The sequence below is a fragment of the Anabas testudineus genome, chromosome 6, assembly GCF_900324465.2.
Source record: "Anabas testudineus chromosome 6, fAnaTes1.2, whole genome shotgun sequence".
Lineage (NCBI taxonomy): Eukaryota > Metazoa > Chordata > Actinopteri > Anabantiformes > Anabantidae > Anabas > Anabas testudineus.
The window spans coordinates 18,010,578-18,032,692 of record NC_046615.1 but is presented as its reverse complement, the minus strand read 5'-3'; the positions used below and the strand labels follow the sequence as shown (position 1 = coordinate 18,032,692).

The 22,115-nt window shown below is 38.6% G+C and overlaps 1 protein-coding gene across 2 annotated transcripts in view; it reads right to left on the bottom strand.

Annotated features, from left to right (window-relative positions):
• The window catches only part of shisal1b (shisa like 1b), a 32,421-nt gene extending 10,503 nt beyond the window's left edge, over window positions 1-21,918 (bottom strand). The window contains exons 1-4 of one of the 2 annotated variants that reach the window (XM_026366648.1): window positions 21,822-21,918; window positions 21,602-21,741; window positions 4,326-4,533; window positions 1,156-1,369 (exon numbers count right to left, since the gene is read on the bottom strand). In XM_026366648.1, the coding sequence (XP_026222433.1) occupies window positions 1,156-1,369; window positions 4,326-4,392 (281 nt within the window). In that variant the 5' untranslated portion in view covers window positions 4,393-4,533; window positions 21,602-21,741; window positions 21,822-21,918. Of the gene's footprint in view, window positions 1-1,155; window positions 1,370-4,325; window positions 4,534-21,601 lie in introns of both variants that reach the window. The other variant, XM_026366650.1, reaches the window with a different exon arrangement.
• Window positions 21,919-22,115: the final 197 nt, after the last annotated feature.

The window sequence follows — 22,115 nt, the reverse complement described above, 5'->3', positions numbered from 1 at the left end:
GATTCATGTCCTCTATAAAAGTATTTGTAATTTCTTGATGTGTGTGTGTGGCAGAGTTCACCCTTAATATCATTAGAAAATGTGCTTTATTTTAATGTTGAGTTTTCTATAATACAACAAAGGTCTGTATCATAGTGATACTTGATATAATACCCATCACTTAACACCTGCTTTAGTGAGCTATTGTGCGGAGTCATCCCACTCATGACACAACAACTACTTTCAGCATATGCTTCTGTCTGTGGTGGTTTTGAATGCCTCTGTGGGTGGATCAATGTCAGCAAACCCTCTGAGCAAGAGGCAAATGGTGTCAATGAGTGCAGCACTGTCGAGGGAGCAAACTGGTTGTGAGTCTACAGACTGTAACTGGCTGTTTTCATTTGATCTGAGGAAATGTCACATCTGTGAAACAGTTTGCTCCACCATACCTGCTCGCATAAAACTCAATTCCACATCCAGCACACTCTAATTACATCTGCCAAAAAAGTTCTGTTTTGGTCCTGTTTGTGTATTATAAGGGTTTTCAAAAACTACACATTGTGAGTTCTGTGTAGTTTGGTAGAAAATTCTGTCTGACTTTTTGTCTGGAAAGCAATGTGACCACTTAACATTCTGGCTTATTACTTCTGAACTCTGAGACATACTGTAGAGGTAAATGTCTGATGCTGCATGGCTGGGGTAATCAGTTAAAAATTCAATGAATCAACATAAAATCAGTTGGGATCTGTTTTCACATTCAATGTCAAATGTGAGGATATATCATTGTAACTGGAATAGTATTAGGTTTCTTAACTCGACTTGGCCTTTCACCAGGTTTGGAGGACTAGTAGAACTCTCAGATGGAAGAAGGAAATTGTAAGAAGTGTATACTAGAAATAACATTATCAAAGCAATTTAATTGTGATCAGGAGTTAAATGCATATTTGGAACATTCCTACTTCCCTCTCAATCCTGTGGGCTCTTGGTAAAGTTGTGAAATAGCAACCTAATTTTAACATTTCATATTTTATTGTATTGCATTTATCTGAACATTTTCTGTACTTTTCCAAAAACCTTACTAAAGACTGACCTAAACAAAAGAAAACGGAACCACTTACTCCCAACAAGTCAGATACCTCATTTAAACTGGTGAAACAGTGGTATTTTTTTACTCACTTGTGTGCATATCCATCTGAGGTGGTGGTGAGGTTGATCTGCATGACCATCTGGAACTCAGTCTCGTTACAGCAGTATTTGAAGGCGGTGTTGTTGTGGTGACAGCAGAACATGTAGGTTTTGTTGTCTGAGAGGCGTGGACAATGAAAGCCAAAGTGGTAACGCCCCTTGTGGTCGAGGTAGGGTTCACACACCCTGTAATGAGCTGAGAGGGCTGTAGTGTAGAGGAAGACAACAAGATAGATGTAAATTCATTCAGAAATTGTCAGGCAGTATTTAGGTTATTTTGGTGGCTCTGTACAAGGATTGTCTCCTTTTGTCTATAAATAATATATCAATATTTTTAGCCTGTATTGAAATAAGGGATACATTTTACATTGTTAATTGCTGTTGAATGAAAATTAATAATGGCTTAGGTCTACAAGACTGTAGTCAAATCAAGAAGTTGCATTGATGAAGCCTGGGAAAGTAATATTAATGCAGTAATATTACAAAAGTACATCTAATTTGTTAGAAGATTAAGCAAACATGCAGGACTGTCTGTCTGGATAGAAAGACCAAATATACTGTGGTATTTGGTTATTGCTACAAATCAGTATATGATGGTTTTGGTTGAGTTCAGGAAAACAGCATGTATGAAAACATTTTCCTCACAGGACTAAAAACAATGAACACAAGTAAAAAGGAGAGAGATGGACTCAAATAGTCTTGTACATTTTCATCGAAGCGTAAAAATACAGTACACCCTAATAATTACCACTACGTCTTTCTCTCAGCTGAATTTATTACAGCTTGACAGAGTCCCATATGCAAAGATACGTGATAGAAATAGTTCTCTGGCTTATTTGAATTCATCTGCAACTGTGCTTTAAATCCCTGCAGCTTTAGAAGAAAAACTGTGTTGTTTTTGTTAGGGAATCTGGCAACCAATAAGGTTTTGCTTCAAAATGAAATTGCAGGAATTTACTTCAGCAGGGGCAGAAACTCCATCTGATAATAATAAATTACCGATCTGTCGGAAAAATGGTCCAAATATAATCAGCGTCAGTTTACATGGCTGATAAAAATCCACATCACATTGGACAAGGACATTAGACTCTTCAGCAGTCTTATAACCATTCAGTATCAGCTTTCAAGCATAAGTTGTTACCTTTTTGTTACCAGTAATAAAACCAAAGTTGAGTGTTGTATTTTGCATTGAAACAGACTGGTTAATTGTGTAGTACTGTGTAATAATACTGTGTAATAATACAGTAAAAAATGCACAGAAACGAAAGTGATACTCTTATGTGACACCCTGCCTGAAATACACTGTGATTATACACATATATTTATGCACTTAACATTATAGTGTAAAACTCTCTTGCACTGATGCTGTCAACTTTCATGTACTTTATGTTTTGTTTAATTTAATTAGGATTAATTAGGAAAACCTAATTTAGATGACCACCATTTGACAGCCAATTAAACATGAATCATCAACCAAACATTTCCTTGGCATTTCTACAGCAGTAGTTACTAATTGGCTGATGTATTTGTACAGTATTCTGATGTTCTATCCAGAAGGCGAAACATCTTCAAGAACCTAAAACAAGTCCAGTTGATACTGAATAGCAATTTTGGGACACTTCATGTATAGTGCTTCTAAAATGAATGTATTGTTACTGTCATTTGTCTTTTATATCTCCTATCATCAGTGGTGCCTTGAAATCTGGCAGTGTTGTCAGTAAGAGTGTTTTTGCTGTGATTTTGTTCAAGGTCCACTTGATGGGTGCTGCTGGGTGATAGATGGTCTTTCACTAATCTTGGAGAGGGATAGATCCGCATTTGAAAGGCGAGAGCTCTTTCAGGTTATAATGAGCTCGGTGCGGACAGCCAGCCTTTCTTCAATAATCAAAATTTCAGAAGAAGAGGGGGTAAAATGAAGGATGCTGTACAATTAGAAGTCAACCATGGCTTATAAAGTGAAAGAAATCTCTTCATTTGTAGTTAATGAACTGGCAATAAGGAAACAGAGGCCCCTGACATCGGAAGTGGACCATAAAATCCTCTAATGATGCACGACTTATAGGTTTGAAAAGAGAAGCATTCAGGGGAAGTCTCTGGCTTCTAAAATGAACAACAGCTGCTTCTGGAAACGATACAGCTGTAAACACACCCACCTGCTTATTTTAATTGACACCTTTTGAAATTTAGGATACAGTTAACAGCTTGGCCCTTGCCACAGTTTTATTTACAACCTGCAGTTTCAAAACAGCAATGGCTCTCCCTCAGTGCAGCCAACAACAAGCAACATCTGAACATCAGACAGTGCTCACACATAATTTATTTATTTGTAGGTGCAGTCACACCTGCATTTTGTTGACTGTTCTGAGAGGGAGAGGAAAAGTTGGCTTTGTTGAAATTGTTGAAACAATTTCAACAAAGCCAGTCAGTGATCAGTTACAGGATTAATGATTTACTGCAGTAGATGCCATGTAGACTCACAAGAGGCATTCATATATTGGATTATCTGTTTTGTCTACAGTATAAATGTTAGACAATAGGGAAGGTACATAATATATATTATATATTATAGTTATAATTTAATGGATTTTATTTTTTACTAACAGTACTTTCCAAAATGTATCAAATGTAAAGTCAAACTCAGAAAATCTAACTCAGGGAAAAGCTGTTTGCTTCTAAAGGTTTTTAAATGTGGCTCCCCCTTCTAACCAATAAGAATATTACAGTGATGTCTGCTTGATTAGGACTTTCTGCAGTTTCTTATTTATTGTAATTTGATAATGACTAATAACTGAAGAATAATGTATACTCTTTATCTAGAGTCTTATGGTGAAAGAACTTGTTGAGAGAGCACCTTCTGTTTCAGACCATTTCCTGCCAAGACTTGGCAGTAAATGATTCTTGATGTTAAACATCTTTGACGTTACTTCTGGCCATCAGATGTCAGCACATATATCATTCTAACTATAAACTTGTATGCTGATTCACGGCACTGGTAAAAGACTGAGATTCCACATTTTGAGGCATCCTGAGTTTGCAGAAACAGCTGCTAGCATGCCTAATATGAGCACACCATGATGGAGGCTCCTGTAATGAAAAACATATAAACTTTTTAGGACCAGACAGGCGGACTCACTGATAAGCACAGTTTAAACCTTACAGACCTGCAGTGGACAGCAGGAGGAAGATGACTGTCAGGACATTGAAGGACTGCCGGCTGGTGATAGTCATCTTCTCGTCCTCATATGGGAAAAAGGGAGGGTGCAGGTGGGAGGGAGGAAGAAGGGGGAACTGTTTAGTTTTAGCTGGACACAGGCATCTTTTGCTTGTTGACAGCTCCTCTTACATGACTGCAGCTGGGAGTGCGGACTCCTGATGGGAACAAGACAAGCAGGGAGAGAAAAGATTAAGATATTTGATTTAGATTTCTACTTCCAGCTTACTGTGTGGACAGCTTGTCTGGCTGTGAGCACCCACGAAATCTGTCCTGAGGTTTACATGATATGATAGCTTGGACTACATTTTAATTGAAATTGGCACTCTGGCAACATTGAGGCTAAAGCTTATTCCACACTTATTTTTTAACAGTTTCTCAGCATTTGATTAGAGAATTATGTGATCATAACACGTCTGTATATATCGTAGCAGAATAATGTTTCATTAATAAGGAAAACATGAGCTAAAACAGTTTATCAGTTTATAAGCGATTGATTAGTCTGCATGATCTAAGAAAAACAATTGGCATCTATTATATAATGTATTGTTTATATATTCCAAGCAAATATGCCAGAGATGTGTGTGAAGATTCTCAGTCATCCACGTCATGGCTTCATCAGAACTGATGGGGGCAACAACCAAATAAAAGTTTTGTTTGGCTTCATTCAGTCCTCACAGTGCAGAAACACACATGGAAACCTTCTTTGGAAGACCACAGTAGCAACAGCTACAGTATGCTGTAGAAGAAGTAATGACCCAGATGCATAGATATGCAGATATGCTTTTGTTTTGTAGATGCAGAGATGTTTTTGCATGGCAGGTACTTCATGGCTACTTCTTGTGATTGGTTCTAACCATGCTGTAGCTCACCCAACAGCTCCGAACTTGTATTGTTAGGCAGATGATGTGTTAGTATGATTTTTTTCTTCCATCATTCCAAATATCGTTGACATGTGTAAACACATATTCTCAACGGGTTCTTTAATTTCTCCTGTCGCTCCTCTTCGCCAGTATAACAGCAGCCATCTGTGTGCAAGCAGATTCCACCTGCTTTTCAAAATTACTAACTCTGTACTTAGTAGATAATAGCAGCATTTCTCTTATGAATGTTTAAAGTGGGATCAGTCTAACAGCACTTCCAGTAGATTAAAACAACATCTAAGACCCATTAAATATGTAATTATATGACTAAGCTTGGTAGAAAAAGAAAATGCTACAAATGCACTTGAAGTATGGTGTTCTTAGAGAGCATGTTGTTTTTACCAAATATTGAATAAATCACACAGAAACTTGCTACATCAGCACAGCTAGAAGTTTTGATTGCAGAAATGCTGAGGAGCACTTGTCTTGTAAATGATCAATGTGGGATGTGATGAATCTTCTTCTTCTACCTGTGTATCATTGTGCAATTACCATTTGAAGCTGAATCATAGCCAATCTTGCACTGATGCAAAGTGTGATTAATGGGGCGGCAGCACGTTTCGCTTAGCTATGCTTGTTTTTGTTCTGTTTCGGGCAGATTTATCCATGTAATAGTGCCCAATGAAAGTGCACATAAATGCCCCCTGTCCCTGCATTAGTTAAAGGCAATGATTATGGTAATTTATTACAAACTCAGTTTGAATGGTTTGCATTTAGCAGTTGTTTTACACATGCAATGTGACACTAGAGCTTTTATCACTGGTTTAGAAAACACATTCGCTCCTCGAAACCATGAAATCTTCACCACCCATATTCCCATATTTATAACACGAATCATTTTCAACTGCAGATTCAGAAAATTATCTTGCTTCAGCTGCACGTCTACAGTACATTGTAACACACATGAACATACTGTATTCTCTGCACAGGTAGCTTGAAAAGTACTGCAAAAGTGTTGAATTATTGAAAAGCCGACTGAAGATGATGATGGAAGTGGGAAGGCATAAATATAGTTTTTTTTTTTTTTTCTTGTGATGAAATAGAATTTAATGGCAAATCACATCCAGTTAATGTTGCATCATCATGGTTTACATTTGTTTTTTGACTTCTGTCAAGTAGCTAATGCCAAGTGTGGTGCTGAAATCTACTTTTGGAAGACGTTTTGTTTTGGGGCACTACTTTGTTTCATTTCAGTGGTAAGTTGTACAAACAAATTGTCTTGTTTGATGTAACTTATTTGGACAGCAAGTTTAGTAGTCCAATAAAAATGCAGCTATTTTCATTATCAGTTATTAAATTCATTTTTCTAGCATTGCAGCCTATCAAATGTGATTGGCATGTCTGGCCAATCAGAAAGCAGTGTCAGAAAGCTCCAAAAGAAGCAGAGCTCTGAATTAGTGGTCTTTGCAGATCCCAAGATTTTTATTATTATATTATAAAAACATATTGTATCGATCACAGTTATTCTTGTAGAGACGCCAAAGCCAGCATACATAGGTTCTTGTTTTGCCATAAAACTTACGCAAAGACAGGCAGATTGATCCAAACAGGCCTGAAAATAATTACCATATCCAAAATATACATTTAAAAAGAGATGGGATGCCATCACTGGCAGCAGCATGATGCACTACAAGAGAACAAGCTGCCACTGTCGGAACAGAGTACATGTCATTTTTCCAAGCAGTTCACGGATCACACTGATCCTTCTCTCTATCTTGACACAGACCTGACACCTACTGTACAACAATACAATGAGATTCCACCTGACCCAATTAGACTGGATTTAATATGGACCCTTTTCCTTGGAACATAGTGGACACGTTAAGACCTTTTCACTTAAGACAGCCTGAACTACACTTCTAGGAAGATATATTTGTTTTTATTCTGATTTGAGACGTAGGCCCTAGCTGCTTGCAAATATGCAGCCATGTGAATGTTAAGTCAAGCTTTACCGAAAAAACATGTGCCTATTTAATTGAGCTTCTGGGGATAAACAGATGTATTGGAAATCACTGCTAAGTTGAGCAAAAACTGTGGAGAGTTCCGTTCTCTGTGCCACTTTTACCCTGTTCCAGTACCTGTTACTTATGCAATGTAGGACTAATGGTCTCCGCCCTATACACAGGGCTGATCCTATGTACTGTATGGCAGAGTATGTACTGTACATTTATGTGGAGCACAGTACGCTGTTTCTGTTGGAGTCATTTTAGATCAGACAAGCTTTTTCTTCTTCAGAAAGCCAGGCAGCTGAGGTCCCAGGAGGCTTGTTAAAGTGGCGCTTTTATATATTTTTCCCCTCTTTTACCTCTGGTGAGAGCTGCAGTGTACTGTCAGATGACAACATGTGCAGTACTACGAGGGATTCCCATACTCTCAAATCCCCACACAAATGACTCCTCTTTCTTTTTACATCTCTGGTCTTTTACAAGGGTTTTTTATATTCCTTTACATTACTTCTTCATCCCCCCAGTATTTTCTCATGTAGTCACATCATTGTCGCATCACTCCCTGTGTTATACAGGACTATAAAGGGGCAAGGTTCACTTCACCACAGTGCTCAGCTTGTTTGCAAAGTAAATTTGAAAGGTTTGCGTAATGAGCCTGATTGTAGTGAAGCAGAATGTGTACTGTAAATGCACAGACGCACATGGCACATGCATAGCTCCCAGGGACTGAAAATAGAACATAGTGCCCAACTGAACATTCATGTATCCCAGATGGAAGGTCTTGCTGCTTGCTGTTTATGGCTGAGATCAAACTAAAATATACATAAAGACCATGACATTCTTGTGTTACCATTCCCAGAGTAAATGTATGTGCTGTTCTGAGAGGAAATATCTCAACAACCATTAGACTACTGAGGTAACCAAAAGCACACTGAGCTTGTTTGTCTATATGTTACACACTGTTTTGCTCAAAAGTAGGAGAAAATATGAACGGACCAATTACTGCAGCAGCCACTGTAATCTAACAGCACACTTTTCATCACAACACAGCAGGAGACCTAAATCTGTCAGAGGTTTGACGAGAGAAAGTGCACAGGAAGATTTTGGGCTATTTGCAGATTCCACTCAGTGATATGCAAGGCCTATCTCATGAATGGTCTTGTCCAAGTCTTATTTTTGTTCAGGCACTAACTGTCTGTGACATGTGATTATGCTTCCTTAAAATCATTATTTATTTATTTTTGTCTGCTATGTCTTTTTATCTAAAAAGACACAAACTTGACATTAAAATTCTCTCCCTCTCCTTCTCCACAGCAAAACTTTGTTTTTAAGAGAAACATATGCCTGATGTTTTGCCAGTCACATAACCATTCTTTCCCCTATGGATAATAGTAGTATATTTATTTATGCACCCTGTGTGTCTCATTACTAGGTTTGTGTTTTCCTCAGAGCACACAATAACACTCACTGTTACCACGCTGCACCTTAATCCATGTTAATATGCATTATGAATCACAGTGAAACACAAGTTTATGAGAATCTGGACTGAAGTATAGTTTAGAGATGAGACTCCCACTTCACACTAAGAGACTGCATCTCATATCTGGGTCTGTTGATGGGCTTACATCCAAATAGTGATCAGTATTCTGCTGTAATGAGACCTATGCCTAATTGATACTCCCTCTGACTGTCATCATAATAAATTGGGTTTCATTCACTTTTGATGATGATAGAGCATCACCCAGAAGTCCTACAATGCTTCATTAGTGTATGTGCCCATATTGGGATATTTAGAGATGCTATACAGTATAGTCATTGACACAGAGGCCTGGATTGTGTGCAGTGCTACTGTCAATGGGCCTGAGGCACAATACAATGGCTGATAGTTGGCATAGTATAGCAGCAAACTGCAAAAATATAAAAAATATTGAAAAATAAAATGCACACAAAAAGAATGAAATTAGTTTTTCTCTTATTTGGTTTAGTTACGTTTGTAACATACATACTACATACATAAATACCTTTTTTCACAGTTTTCACAGATTACTTTTTAAACTATATTTACCTAAAGCACTAATGTCAGTGCCAAATGGCAATTGCTGCAAAAACAAGAGCCAAAGACTCTGAACAACAACCCACGTTAGCTTCCCTGTTAAAGTCTCCTTCTTATCTAACTGATAAACATGAACACATCTTGTCCTGCACTGTAGCGTGTTTTATATGACATTCACAAACAAACATTCACTGTCAAAGTGCACTGCTATGTCAGACTGGACAGCTATTTAGATGTATTTAGTTAACTGCAGTAAACAGCATATAAACCTACTTGCAAATATCACTTTAGTCCTTTTAGGTACTGGTGTGGTCTCTACTCGTCAATTCAGCTGCTTACAAAACACTGTTTACTGACTTTTAGCCGTATTACAAGATTCTCTTGCTGTTACCAGAGCTCAGCCTGCCAGCTGCTGTCAATCAAAGACAGATATACTACTCCAGACATCTAAGACAGAGAGGAACATTTCAGGTATTTCCCCAAAAAATGTAAATTCTAAAAAACTAACCAAGTGACACACTAACAGTAGTTGGTTGTATGCAGATAACAAGCTGGTGGGTACTGATATACTAAGCTGAAACAAACGTCTGGTGAGTGACTGTCTTTAACTTTTCCTTTGACTTTCAGTTTGAGATGTGTACACAAAGCCCTGCAAACTCATACTAGATAGAAGCAACTACAACACTCTTTCTACAGCTAGGATTATCCCCAACACTACTTAAAAAAAGTCATGTTTCTTATATATGTTTGATCTGTTTGTGCTATAAAACAAAAAGGCACAGCCCAGGCATCTTTCCATTACAAACTGATGAAGTGGTGTCAAGGTTTGAACTGCTTATAACTGAGAAAACTGCTAAACTAAACATAAATTTTACTGATGAACAGAAGTTCTTCCTCAGTTTATGCGATCAGTCACCTGAATAAAATTTCCAGATCAAGTATTCTAAATAAAGCCCAGATGCAGCTGCATGTTTTGCTTTGGTGGCTTGATGTTGCCTAGGAGATGTCCCAGTCACAGAAGACACAGGGAACAGTGTAACATCTAGTAATTAGCACGTAGTGTAGTGTACAGGAAATGAATGCAGTTGATCTTAAAAAAAAAAAGAAAATGGAGAATAACACAGCAGGGTTGCTATAGAGTCTGTTGTGGAGAGATGGCCGGTATGGTTAGGCTCAGCAGTTGTTCACAGCAGCCACCTTGCAGCATGGGTGGTCTGTTTCTGTTTTTGACTTGGTAATGGCTTTGTTACCTTAACATGAGCAGAAGATGAGAGAAGAGCTATAATCAAACTTAAATCTGCTGAGGGCTCCCTGTGCTTCTACCTGTAGAAAATTGTTGTGTTGATGGAAACCATTCTGCCTCTGTCTCCTTCACTTTATCTCATGACACCATAATCCAGCATCAATTTGGATCACAGAGGCAGACTGGAAAATAATACGCATCTGTCTAAAAATCCTTCCCAGATCTAACACTAATAATAAGTCACTGTCGTTGTTGTTGTTGTTGTTGTCGTCGTCGTTGTTGTTGTTGTTGTTGTTACATTTACAGTAGATTTGGTAATATCTGGTAGAAAATGGCAGAAACAGCATCACAAGAGTTTCTTTTTTTTTCAGCTTTTCTTTAGTATACAACTATAACCTTTATAGACCTTTCTTTTAAGACTTAGTGCTTTTCAAAGGTTTTAAAATACCCTAGAGATTTATTTCAAAGGCTATTCTTGACCAAATTAGAGTACAGTGCAGTTCTTTCATCAGTAATTTTGCTTGGCAATAAATATATGCATGCAGCACATGAGAGACGGCTAATGAGACAGATACTAGAGTCTAATAAGTTGAATTCATTATACAATCAAGGCCTCAAATTCATTTGGGGGTGTGCAGCCCTGTCTACCGTAATGCAGACGTACAAAGATCTTAATTCTATGCGAAGCAGTAAGAATGACTACAGGTCACCTGATGCTACAGTTTATGAATCTATTTATAAAACCCTTATTAGACAACTGCACTTAAACTAACAGTTGATAATTTACTGTTACTACTAGAAATGCATATTTTACTATTAAGCAAAAACACCAAGCATTTTCTGGTTACAGACAAAATAATTCACAAAACACACAGTCCATTTAGAAGCTGCTTCGATGCGTCAGTGTGTTGATAGTGCCACGTAGCACACTGCTGCAAAATAAGTTACAGGGTAGACAATAAAAAAAAAAAGTCTTGGTCTTTAGTTTTTAGTTTTTGTTTTTGTGTTTGTGATGGTCCTTTTTTTACTGTGTCGTGTCTCTTTATGAACAAAATGATTTATTACTTAATCTAAAAAGGTCGCAGATCAATCAATAGTCTGAATACAGTAAGGACTGGATTGCAGTCTGTTTTGAACAGCTGCTACTATTCAGAGTTTTGCTTTGATCAAGCGACTTATACATTTGAGTGTTGTTGAATTTGACTGCTAAATGTCACAGATACACATTAGCTGTCGAAGTTAAGTCACTTTCAAGGCCACAGAACGCCTTCCAGGAATTGTTCCACAGCAGCACCCAATACATTCAAGGTCTGAGCTGCCTGTAGGCTACACAGAAGCCTCATCTGTCAACGCATCAGCGCTTTGGCACTGAAATTCTGTTTTCTTTGGTAGCGGGACTGTGACTCATGCAGAATAACTGGACTTGTTTTGGCTCCGGGGTTTGGGAGACATATCCCGTGGACTATTTGGTGTCTGTGATGCAGACAGACACGACAGTATCTCCCAGACACAAGCCACCATTGTTTGTTTGGATTTGCTTTAACACCCCACTCTGGGCTCTGGTTGGTTTCTCTTGGAAATGTTCCCTCTCATCATTTGCCTGACCCTGGATTTAAAATAGCTTCTACCCATAGACAAATAGCCTCGTGGGAATTTCAAAAAAGAATAAAGACAAAATTATGACATGGGACAGTAATGTATGACAAAACTGCAGCTAAAACTCAGCAGTTTGATGATTATTGTTGTGACCTCACATAGCCTGCACTGATATTCTAGGTTTACAGAGACCACTGTGATAGCGAGACAACACTGTACCAAAAGTGTGTGGGGGGGGGGATATTTCCCATGTAATCCAAGCTATTACCTTAACAGATTTAATGAAATAATGAGTTGAAGAAGCACAAATCTAAATTGTTGTGGTTCTTGTAAAATTTAGGGTTAACATTTGGTGCATTGCGTTCACTGCCCTACTCATAAATGTACAATAAGAAATACTCCTTCTGACTACAGAACTGATATTTATACTCAATGACAAAATTAATGCTGCAGGCAGTGTGGATAAAATGCCAGAACATATTGGCAGGAGATTGCTAAAGAAACAATTGTAGAGTTGATTGCTGTTGTCTCATATTATACCCACATTATAATCCCAAATAAACGTAAGGCACCGGGTGATTTATTATTATATTATTAATTATTAAACTTTTGGCTTCTAGCAAGGAAACCATCACATAAAAATGTCTGCAGGAAGGTCATTGAGCAAAGGATGACAGGTTTAAAAAAAAAAACAAAAAAACAATAAAATAAACTTTATGGAGAAATTGACCTAATCTGGAAAAATTGACCAAACATCCATGCCCCAAAGATGTAACTCATGTAAAGCCACTGTTAGTGAAAAATAACAGTGGAAACTCCTAATCCACATTGACTTATACAAGTGTGTCGGATACAAAAGTGGCACACTGAAATCGGTAGATGTCTGAGTTTGCCTTCAGATAACCTCCCCGAACAAAAGCCTGTCTTAAGAGGTTTAAGACACTCCAGATGAAACCCCATTCCACTTTGAAACTGAAATAACCATGACGGATACACTGTGGAGACCTGGGAAGCTCTGTGACACCTAGAGGTCTCAGTGGTCACAGACAACCTCACACTGTACTGCCAAGAATACTTCAGATGAGAGCGGATAATACTCCGCACTGCTCCACATCCAAACTCTAATGGTGTTTTGGCAGCCAGTTTATATCAAGTGCTAGAAAAACCTTAAAATGCAAGAAACCGTTACGTGAGCAGTTCCAGCGATCATTATTGCAAGTGTTGGATGACTGGCTATTGTAGTGGGATTGCACCTCATTAATGAGACTGTCCTGGTTTTGACCCACAGAGAGTGAACTCGCCTCGGTTTGCATAAGTTTGGCGGACCTTCTGTGAATAATAACTTCCTATTATGTCCTCTAATGCTCCCTGAAAGCCAGTGAGTTCAACTCTAAGCTCTAATATTGTAGCTTTCTGTTAAATACTCTGAAGTCACTATTAAAATCTTATATGGAGCTGATTTATGTAACACTTTTTTTTTTTTGATTATCAAAATTAACAATAGCACAGTTACCTGCTGGTATTGGCTGATAATATTTGGACCGGGTTATGATGTCCATTAAAATTATTAGCTATTATTGGACAGAAGGATTATAATGAGCCATTATATTATATGGTGAATCAAAAATTATAGTCATTTGAGCCCATAATGACTCATGGATTTTATTAAGGCTTTATATAACACATAGTCTCTGCCAGTATAGTGAGCACATACACTGATGAGGCCAAAGTACTCCTGGTTAATATGCTGTTAGTCATTTGTGTGCCACCCAAAACAGATCTGACCTGCTGAGGTGTGGACTGTACAAGCCCTTTAGAGGTGCCCTTTTTGGTTGTGGCCAATTGACAAAAGCACAAAAGCCACAGACTGCTGCTGGCTCAGTGGTCTGTATGCATACTCCTGTATGGTAGTCTTACTGTAGACTTTCAAAGTGTTGTTTGAACGTTTGATTCAAGGTATGATGAATAACCATGATTTTGTGCTGTTCATATTTAGATGTATGTTTTTTGAAGATCTTTGTAATTTTAAATCCTCTAACACATAAAAAAAGACAGATTTGTAATCAATTAGTCTCTAAATAAAACAAAAAACTATCCAAAAGTCAAATATATTTAATTTACTATCATTGAAGACTCGATCATAGACCACTGCAACTCCAGTGATTATATCTAAAATTACCAGAGTCATTAAGACAGAATAATATTATATTGTTATTATTATAATAACTCAAATGTCTCGCTTCTGATTGCTGAGCTTTTAAATGTACCTCATTGTGCTCAAATCTAAAGAATGAATGCTCAAGATTGAGATTTTATATTTTATTCAGGAAATGAACATCAATGTTGAGACAGCACAGTCCAACAGACTGTTCTGATATATCACCTAAAAATTAATTAAAAGAATAAAGCGAGCATCTTGCATGCTGATCCAGAGGTTGTGTGCCCAGCTGTTCCTTCACACCTCTCGCTTGCCACTTCTTGTTGACACTGTTGATGCATTTACACTGTTACTTCAACACAGTCTCCTTTTATCTGGTGACAAAAGCATTTTTTCTCTACATTGCAAGGTTGAGCCAAAGCGACCAAGGCTCCACTTCACTTCTGGGTCTGTAATCAACAGCCAGTGTGTGACACTGGCATTTAACCCTTCATCCACCACTCTTGCATCTCAGCTGTCACTAACATCTGCTCTCTCCCTACAACACGCCAGTAAAAGAGGTTAGTCAGATGTATGGCTTTATATGGAAGTTGTTTAAAATTGAAAAATGCCTGTTAGTCTGCTTTGGGTTCAGAGTTTCTACTTTGAGCCTTTTATTTTTCTGATTCCTGTTGGGATTTTATTCTGAAGCTGACTAAAAAATAGGATTTAGATTTTATACACAGCCATAAACTATTTTCTTCCATGTCACTTTAGGTCTGCAGAGTACTGTAATTTGTATTCTTTATACTGGTTGACTGAAGCACCAGGAGTCAAACCTGGTACCTTCATAAAGGTAGAAGGATTTCTACTACAGATAAAATAAAAAAATTGTATGTCCATGAGTGCACAAATATTTATCTAATATTTATAGACCGCTGTACAGTTTTTCCTCTCAAACAGGACTTTCTACATTTTAACAGTGTCACATATTTAACGTGGTTTTTACATGCACTTTTATTTATTTATTTATTTTGATTTTGATTTGTGAGATAAAATTTGCCTCTATATGACAAAACTCATACAGTAGAGAAACTGTATTGCTGGGTTAAAGTGACTTCAAACCAGATTTAAAGTGGTAGTCTGTGCACAACTTTATGATCTTTAGCAGTTTAGATAGGGCTCAGCTTGGTTTAATTCTTTTACTATGTTGTCTCATTAGGATTTATTTTCCTGCATTGACAGGAATTACCTTGAGCAGTCATTACCAAACACATATAACATTGAGCTATGAGGTGATACAGTGGAAATAATCAATTGGAGGTGATAAACACAAGTCGAAGAGGCCACATTCTTTGGTCAGAGGTCAGACTCTGACAAACCAAATAATGAGAACTGACAAAATTGACAAAGTTGCAGTGATTTACATCTCAACGCCTCAACAGTATTCTCCTGGTTGGGAAAAGACCCATGACCTTCCTCCTTGAATTAAGAGTTTTACAAACCGTTAAGGAACTGATTACATTGAAAAGATTTTAACATACCAATGCAGATTATTACTTGTATGGAAATGAACAACAAACATAGAAATGTATTTGCATAATAAATCCACTGCAGTAAATATTTGCTCAACATCTGATTTCCCAGAGTATTTATTCTTTCCGCCTTGTTCCATTATTCACAGGTGAATTAACTGTTTCGTCTTAGTCAATATTACAGAAGCTGTAAAGGTGTCAAAATCAATTTCCTGAATCAGTGTCATTTTTCTTCCCTTTTGTGATGACCAGAAATTCACACACATACACAGAGCAAACAACACTTTCAAATTCAAAACAGCCAGTGGGTGAATTTGTGTCTGAGTTTCAACAGCTTGTCTGTTATTTGATTATTCCTTTGGTCTCTCGTTTCAGTAGCTGCACAGACTTAGGAAGTGCCCATTTGACACAAATAGAAAGCTCTCACTGCTCAGAAAAACGGCATCAAAGCTGAAAATAATGTACATACTGTACACACGTTGAGGAGGAAGGTGTAAATAAATGCACCTCAGTATGTTGACATTTAGCTATACTAAAACATTTAATAGGCTGTTTTATCAGCTGCAAACAAGCAGAGTAAAATGTTCAATGTTTGTGTGCTGACTTGTTTGGCTGTTGAGAACGGAAGTATTACAATAGCACCCACAGGGGTCAGGATGCATAGAGTTATGATGAAGGGCGGGCTACTGATATTAGCATTGACAGTATAATGGGACAAAGTGCTAGCCAGTTTTCTGCCTTTGGCATCTAATGGTTACCGCACGGAAGAACAATAGGGGCCGTAGGGAGGGAGGGAGAGCTGTTACAACTGATGAGGAGAGGGGTGTGTGTATGTGTTTGTGTGTGTCGTGCTACAGCCTCCTGCTAGATTATCATCTGTTCAGTGGAATCTGATATGGGGGGAGGAAGGCAGCATCAAAGGAAACGTCGAGGCTTCATCAAGGGACCTGTTTCTGACAGGCTTTTTCTGTCCTTTTCTCTCTTCCTCACTCGCTCACACACTTTCACAAGAATATAGACATGGACACACACCCTTACAATCTCACCCACACGTCTGTAAAGGCAGGCATACTGTAAACATTGTTGCTCTCTTCCTAACTCTTTCTCTTTCTAAGAACACAAATACATATGCATGTAGAGATCAATGCAAATGAAAGCGCACATGTACTGTATATACCACCCACACACACAGAGCCAAGCCCAGGGCAGGGGAACTTGGAGTGAACTCTAAGGAGAGAGATGTCACAGTGACAGACCAGAGAAACCAAATGAATGCAGTTTTCTGCACCACAGATTGGAAAACAAGGCACTTCTGTGCATACTGAGCGACTACATGCTGCTGTTTATTTTAGGGTTGGAGAATGTAATTATTTGGCAGCTATTGTGTTATTAAACCATTATAGTCACAGTTGGAAACTGTTCAATATGATTTTTTTTGGTGGGAGGGGGGGTTTGGCTTTGAGATGGGGGAATCCTCTGCTCTCTAAATGTTGAGGCATTTGTTCTGTTCAGATGTGCAAACAGAGATATGTCTGTGCCATAAATTAGGCTTTTTGTGGATTGTTAAATTGTTTCAGAACTCTATTTTCAAATACAACAAAAGGAGACACTCCAAAGAGCATGCACTTACACTGCCCGTCCCAAAACGTCACCCACTCTAATAATTCGTTTGACCGCCTTTAACTTTGATTACAGCATGCATTCACTACGGCATCTTCTAAGTCTTCTCCAGCACATCCCAAAGATCCTCAGTGGGGTTAAGGTCTGGACTCTGTGGTGGCCAATCCATGTGTGAAAATAATGCTCATGCTCCCTGAACCACTCACAATTTGAGCCTGATGAATCCTAGCATTGTCATCTTGGAATATGCCCGTGCCATCAGGAAAGAAAAGTCCATTGATGGAATAACCTGGTCATTCGGGATATTCAGGTAGTCAGCTGACCTCATTCTTTAAACACATAACGTTGCTTAACCTAGACCTGACCAACTGCAGCAACCCCAGATCATAGCACTGCCCCCACAGGCTTGTATGGTAGGCACTAGACATGATGGGTGCATCACTTCACCCACTTCTCTTCTTACCCTGATGCGCCCATCACTCTGGAACAGTGTAAATCTCAGACCACATGACCTTCTTCCATTGGACAGTACTTAACCCAGTTTTAGTAGTTTCATCAGTCTTCTTAGATGTTTTCTTTACTTGATCCATGCCAATAATTTGACCCTTCTGAAACAGATAAACATCTTGTCTGCGAGTTAAATAACTTGTTACCAGGTGAAACATATTCATCCATGCAGCAATTATCCAAATGGGAGACTCTTACCTATTTGTTTAGTTAAATCCATGTGGTGACTTTTTTTTTAAATGGTCAGTGTATATAATAGAAGAAATATTTCAGTGTCTTAAAGAAGCTTCCACAGTAGCAGTATATTCAGATTTCTGGATCTGTTTATAAATATGTCCACTAAACAGGTGCTGGTGTGAGATTAGTTTACAGAAACAGTTTCTAAACATGGCATTGACATTTATCACCCTTTAAGTTAATATGCAATATGTATCGGCAGTCACTGAGTAGTTTTATCTTTCATTTCAGTCTCTGATACAGCTCTGTGTTTGGTCAGTGAAAGTGTATTAAATCAGTGAAGTTTAAAAATGATCTGAAACGCACTGTAAAACTCACTTTAAAAGATTTGTGTGATAATTTTCTGTGTGCTCGCAGAGAATAAACCTTTTAATTGGCACATTGTTGCTCATAATGTGCTTTAATATGTCATTAGTGTGTAAGTACTGATTTTAGCTGTAACCTAAACAAATATATCAAAGTTTCATTTTAATTTTCTAAAAACAAATTTGGGCTCTAAAAGATATGTGGGCATTTAACATTACCTATAGGTAAACAAAGCTGTTTACTTTCATTAATTAATTAGCAGGATTTTAGATTTTAAAGTTATGTTTAAAATGAGTGGAAAAGGTAATTAAAAAAAACAAAACAACAACAACAAACTGTGGCCTGCACCAGCCCACTGCACGGGCTCATGTGACCTATCCACCTGTAAACTCCATTTTATCTATGAATGTCAAATAAGTGCATACATGGTTTGCAGCTGCAATGTGTTGGAGTAATGGAGTATTAGTTTAGAGAGTGGTAGAAAAAAACCCCATCAGCCTTCAAACTTGGCTGAGAAACATCCTACATTGTTTGTTTAATTGTTCATTCAGTCATAGGTGACCTTTTACTTCAAGCAGTCTCCTCTGACCTTTGAGGACGTGTTTTTCCATCTATCATTGATCTGTATTCACTTTTTCTGTGTTTTGTGCTTTTTTAATTTTTAACAGTTCTGAATATATGTCTGTTTCAGAGTTCAGCGGGTGGGAGGTAAAAATAAATTGTTTATATAAGAATTATCACAGAGTTAAAAATAGTATTAGATTGTAAAACTGTTGTGTAGCTGTATATACGTGATAAACTGGTGACACATTTCAATCTCACCATGACCAAAGATAGACTCTGACAACATAGTCTGAGTTTGTGCTCACTCCTAAATGACCTACTCTGTCTGCACTCACTGATGTGTCTAGATATACAGCTGGATAAGGTGTGTGGTGTTGATAGCTGAACAGTAAAAGGCTCAGTATAGCTGCGAGTTTCTTGCCTCATGTGGACCGTGATAAGAACCACCATGCGTGAGATGACGATAAGCACAGTTATATTAATTTCAGCTCAGTGCCTCTGACTTTTATGTTTGAGATTCAGGCACCAAAAACCCTTCCTCTGCCAAAAGATTGTCTGCATCTGGCACCGCTAGCGACTCTGCAGTTTTGACACTAGTTTGATCATCTGTTCTGAGTTGGAAATGCTCCTCACTCAAAATTTTCACCTTCAGGGTTTCTGCCAAGCCACTGGTCACGACGCATCTCCCTGCTCCGCCTCTCCTGGTGTGAGTATGTTTGTATGTGAGCTATAGGGTAGCTGTATGTTTTATTCTGCATTTGTGGTTACGTGCACATGCCAGGCTAGAGTGTGATTGTGTATAATGTATGTGCAAGTTAATGTGTGCCCCAAGAACACATTGACAGCCTAGCAATGTCCCCCTAGTCAGGAAAGTCACCCAGCTACTCTCCCTGTGAGGTAGTTTTAAGGCTTTGTGTGGGTGTGTGCACCTGAGACAAGGTGACACTCCTCTACTGATGACCGATGGTCACAGCCAACTGTTCCGTCCTCACTTATCGGCCACTCCTCTGGAGGTAGTTATGTGACAAAAACACATCAAGTGCAGACTAAACATAAAGTGAGGAGAGCCACTGCTTTAATGTCATACTGAGTGGTTCTTTTTCATATTGTTAAAAGCAAATTCTTTACTTTAAAGGTTTCTGTATAAACACATCCTGGTGAATGTAGACCAACACTTCACTGTCACTAAAACGAATGGACAGCAAGGCTTAGGCTTATGCAATATCTCTCCTATTGTGTCAAAACATACACAGTCCAGAATAATTGCCCCACCATCTGCCCACCTGTGTTTACACTTCGAGCACACTATTCTCTTTTCCTGTCCTTTTTTAATACACCCCCACCCATCAGTGAATTAAAAAAAAAACTTCCCTGTTAATCAGTTTGCTTAAGCCTGCGTCACAGGCCTTTGTTGCCAGGAGCCAGAGGCCAACCTCAGCGCTTCCAGGCACACTTAACTCATCTTATATCCACATTGACAAATTGCTGCAAGAAGGCTTTGTGACAAATAATGAGCAGAAGAGGTCTATATTGGTTTCAAGGAGAATTTTCTTTTCGATCATAAACTGTAAATAAATACAGCCTGAACAAAGGAAGTGTCCTTAGAGGCATAAATTACACAACTGCTCATCCATTCATTACAGAAATTGCACAATAGCTCATCCAGAACTCTGTGTTTGAAAGGTGATGACGATTTTAAGACTAGGATGTTTTTATTAGCTCTTGCTGTTCTGCGTTCGTCTGGCTTGTGTAAAAGTGTGAATAATATCTTCTACTTGTGGTAATTAAATATGAGGGCTCACCTAAGAGAATCACTACTCGAGACTCTCTGTACCTTCCCTTTACATGCATGAATACACAAACACACTTTCCATACACATCGCATTTACAGCGCACAAACTCAAACAATGTTCACTGTCGCGCAGAATCATAAAAGCTTACAACTGCTGCCCCAGGGACAGTTTCCACACAGACACATAGGCAAGAGCAGGATTTTTTATTTTTTATTTTTTTTTACAGAGGAGGAGGCTTTTGTGTGAATGAACAAAGGGAATCTCCTTCCTCCTCTGCTCCTCTCTCCCCTAAATCCTATCGTGTGCCACCATCCGTCTCCCACACGCCTGTTTCCAAGTTACCGGCAGCGTCAGCTGCCAATCCCGCTTAATTGCCTCCTGTGTAAAGTGACAGCTGAGGAGCAGCTGAGGAGCTGTCCTTGCCTTTTTTCAGCAGCTGACTCTCTGCTACATTGCCAAAAGAACTGAGAACTGTACTGTATACCTTTGGGAAATTACACGGTAGTGTTGACCTAGTGTGAAACTGGAGTAACCAACCTGGAGACTTGCTGTGTGACAAAGAAATATCAAAAATTTAAGTTAAATTTAAAACTTAATTTAGAAAACTGCTCTGTGAAGACATTTAAATTAAGCCTTAAAATATACTAAAGGATGGAAAGCACATTAAAATGATACGCTTTGAGTAGGAAATGTCTTGTTAGAAATAATAGAGGTAATACAATAACAGCAGTGCTTGTTTCACCAATAAGCAGCTTTCCTCACTAACCTTGCTCAAGCCTGGAGAAAAAGAAAAGATCTTCTCGCTCACTCCCGCTCGCAGTATTAACCACCCTGTTGCTCCTTGTTCTCTGTTCCTTGTTTTGCGTCTTCTTCACAAATAGATCCTCCTCATCCCCGGGACTGGGGCTGGAATTAACAGCTCATGAGGGAAGCCAGGCGGAAGTGAAGGAAAACACACCAGAACAGAAAAGAAACACTCTTCTCACCCCTAAGTCGTCCTTGGCAGTGTATCCCCGTCCGTCAGTGCACAGCGACGGAGAGTGTTTGAGAGAGAGAGAGAGAGAGAGAGCGAGAGAGAGAGAGAGATGAAACGATACTGAGTAAGTGGGGGAGTGAGAGAGTGAGCGAGAGAGGGAGGTAGAGCGCGCTTGTGTGTATGCACAGGAGGGTGATCCTCTATGAACTGTTTATCTCTCTGTCTCTCTGTTTCCTCGGAATGCCCTCCTTCCTAACAGAAGCCACAAGGTCAGCTGCTTTTACAGTAACAACACTTTGTTTCC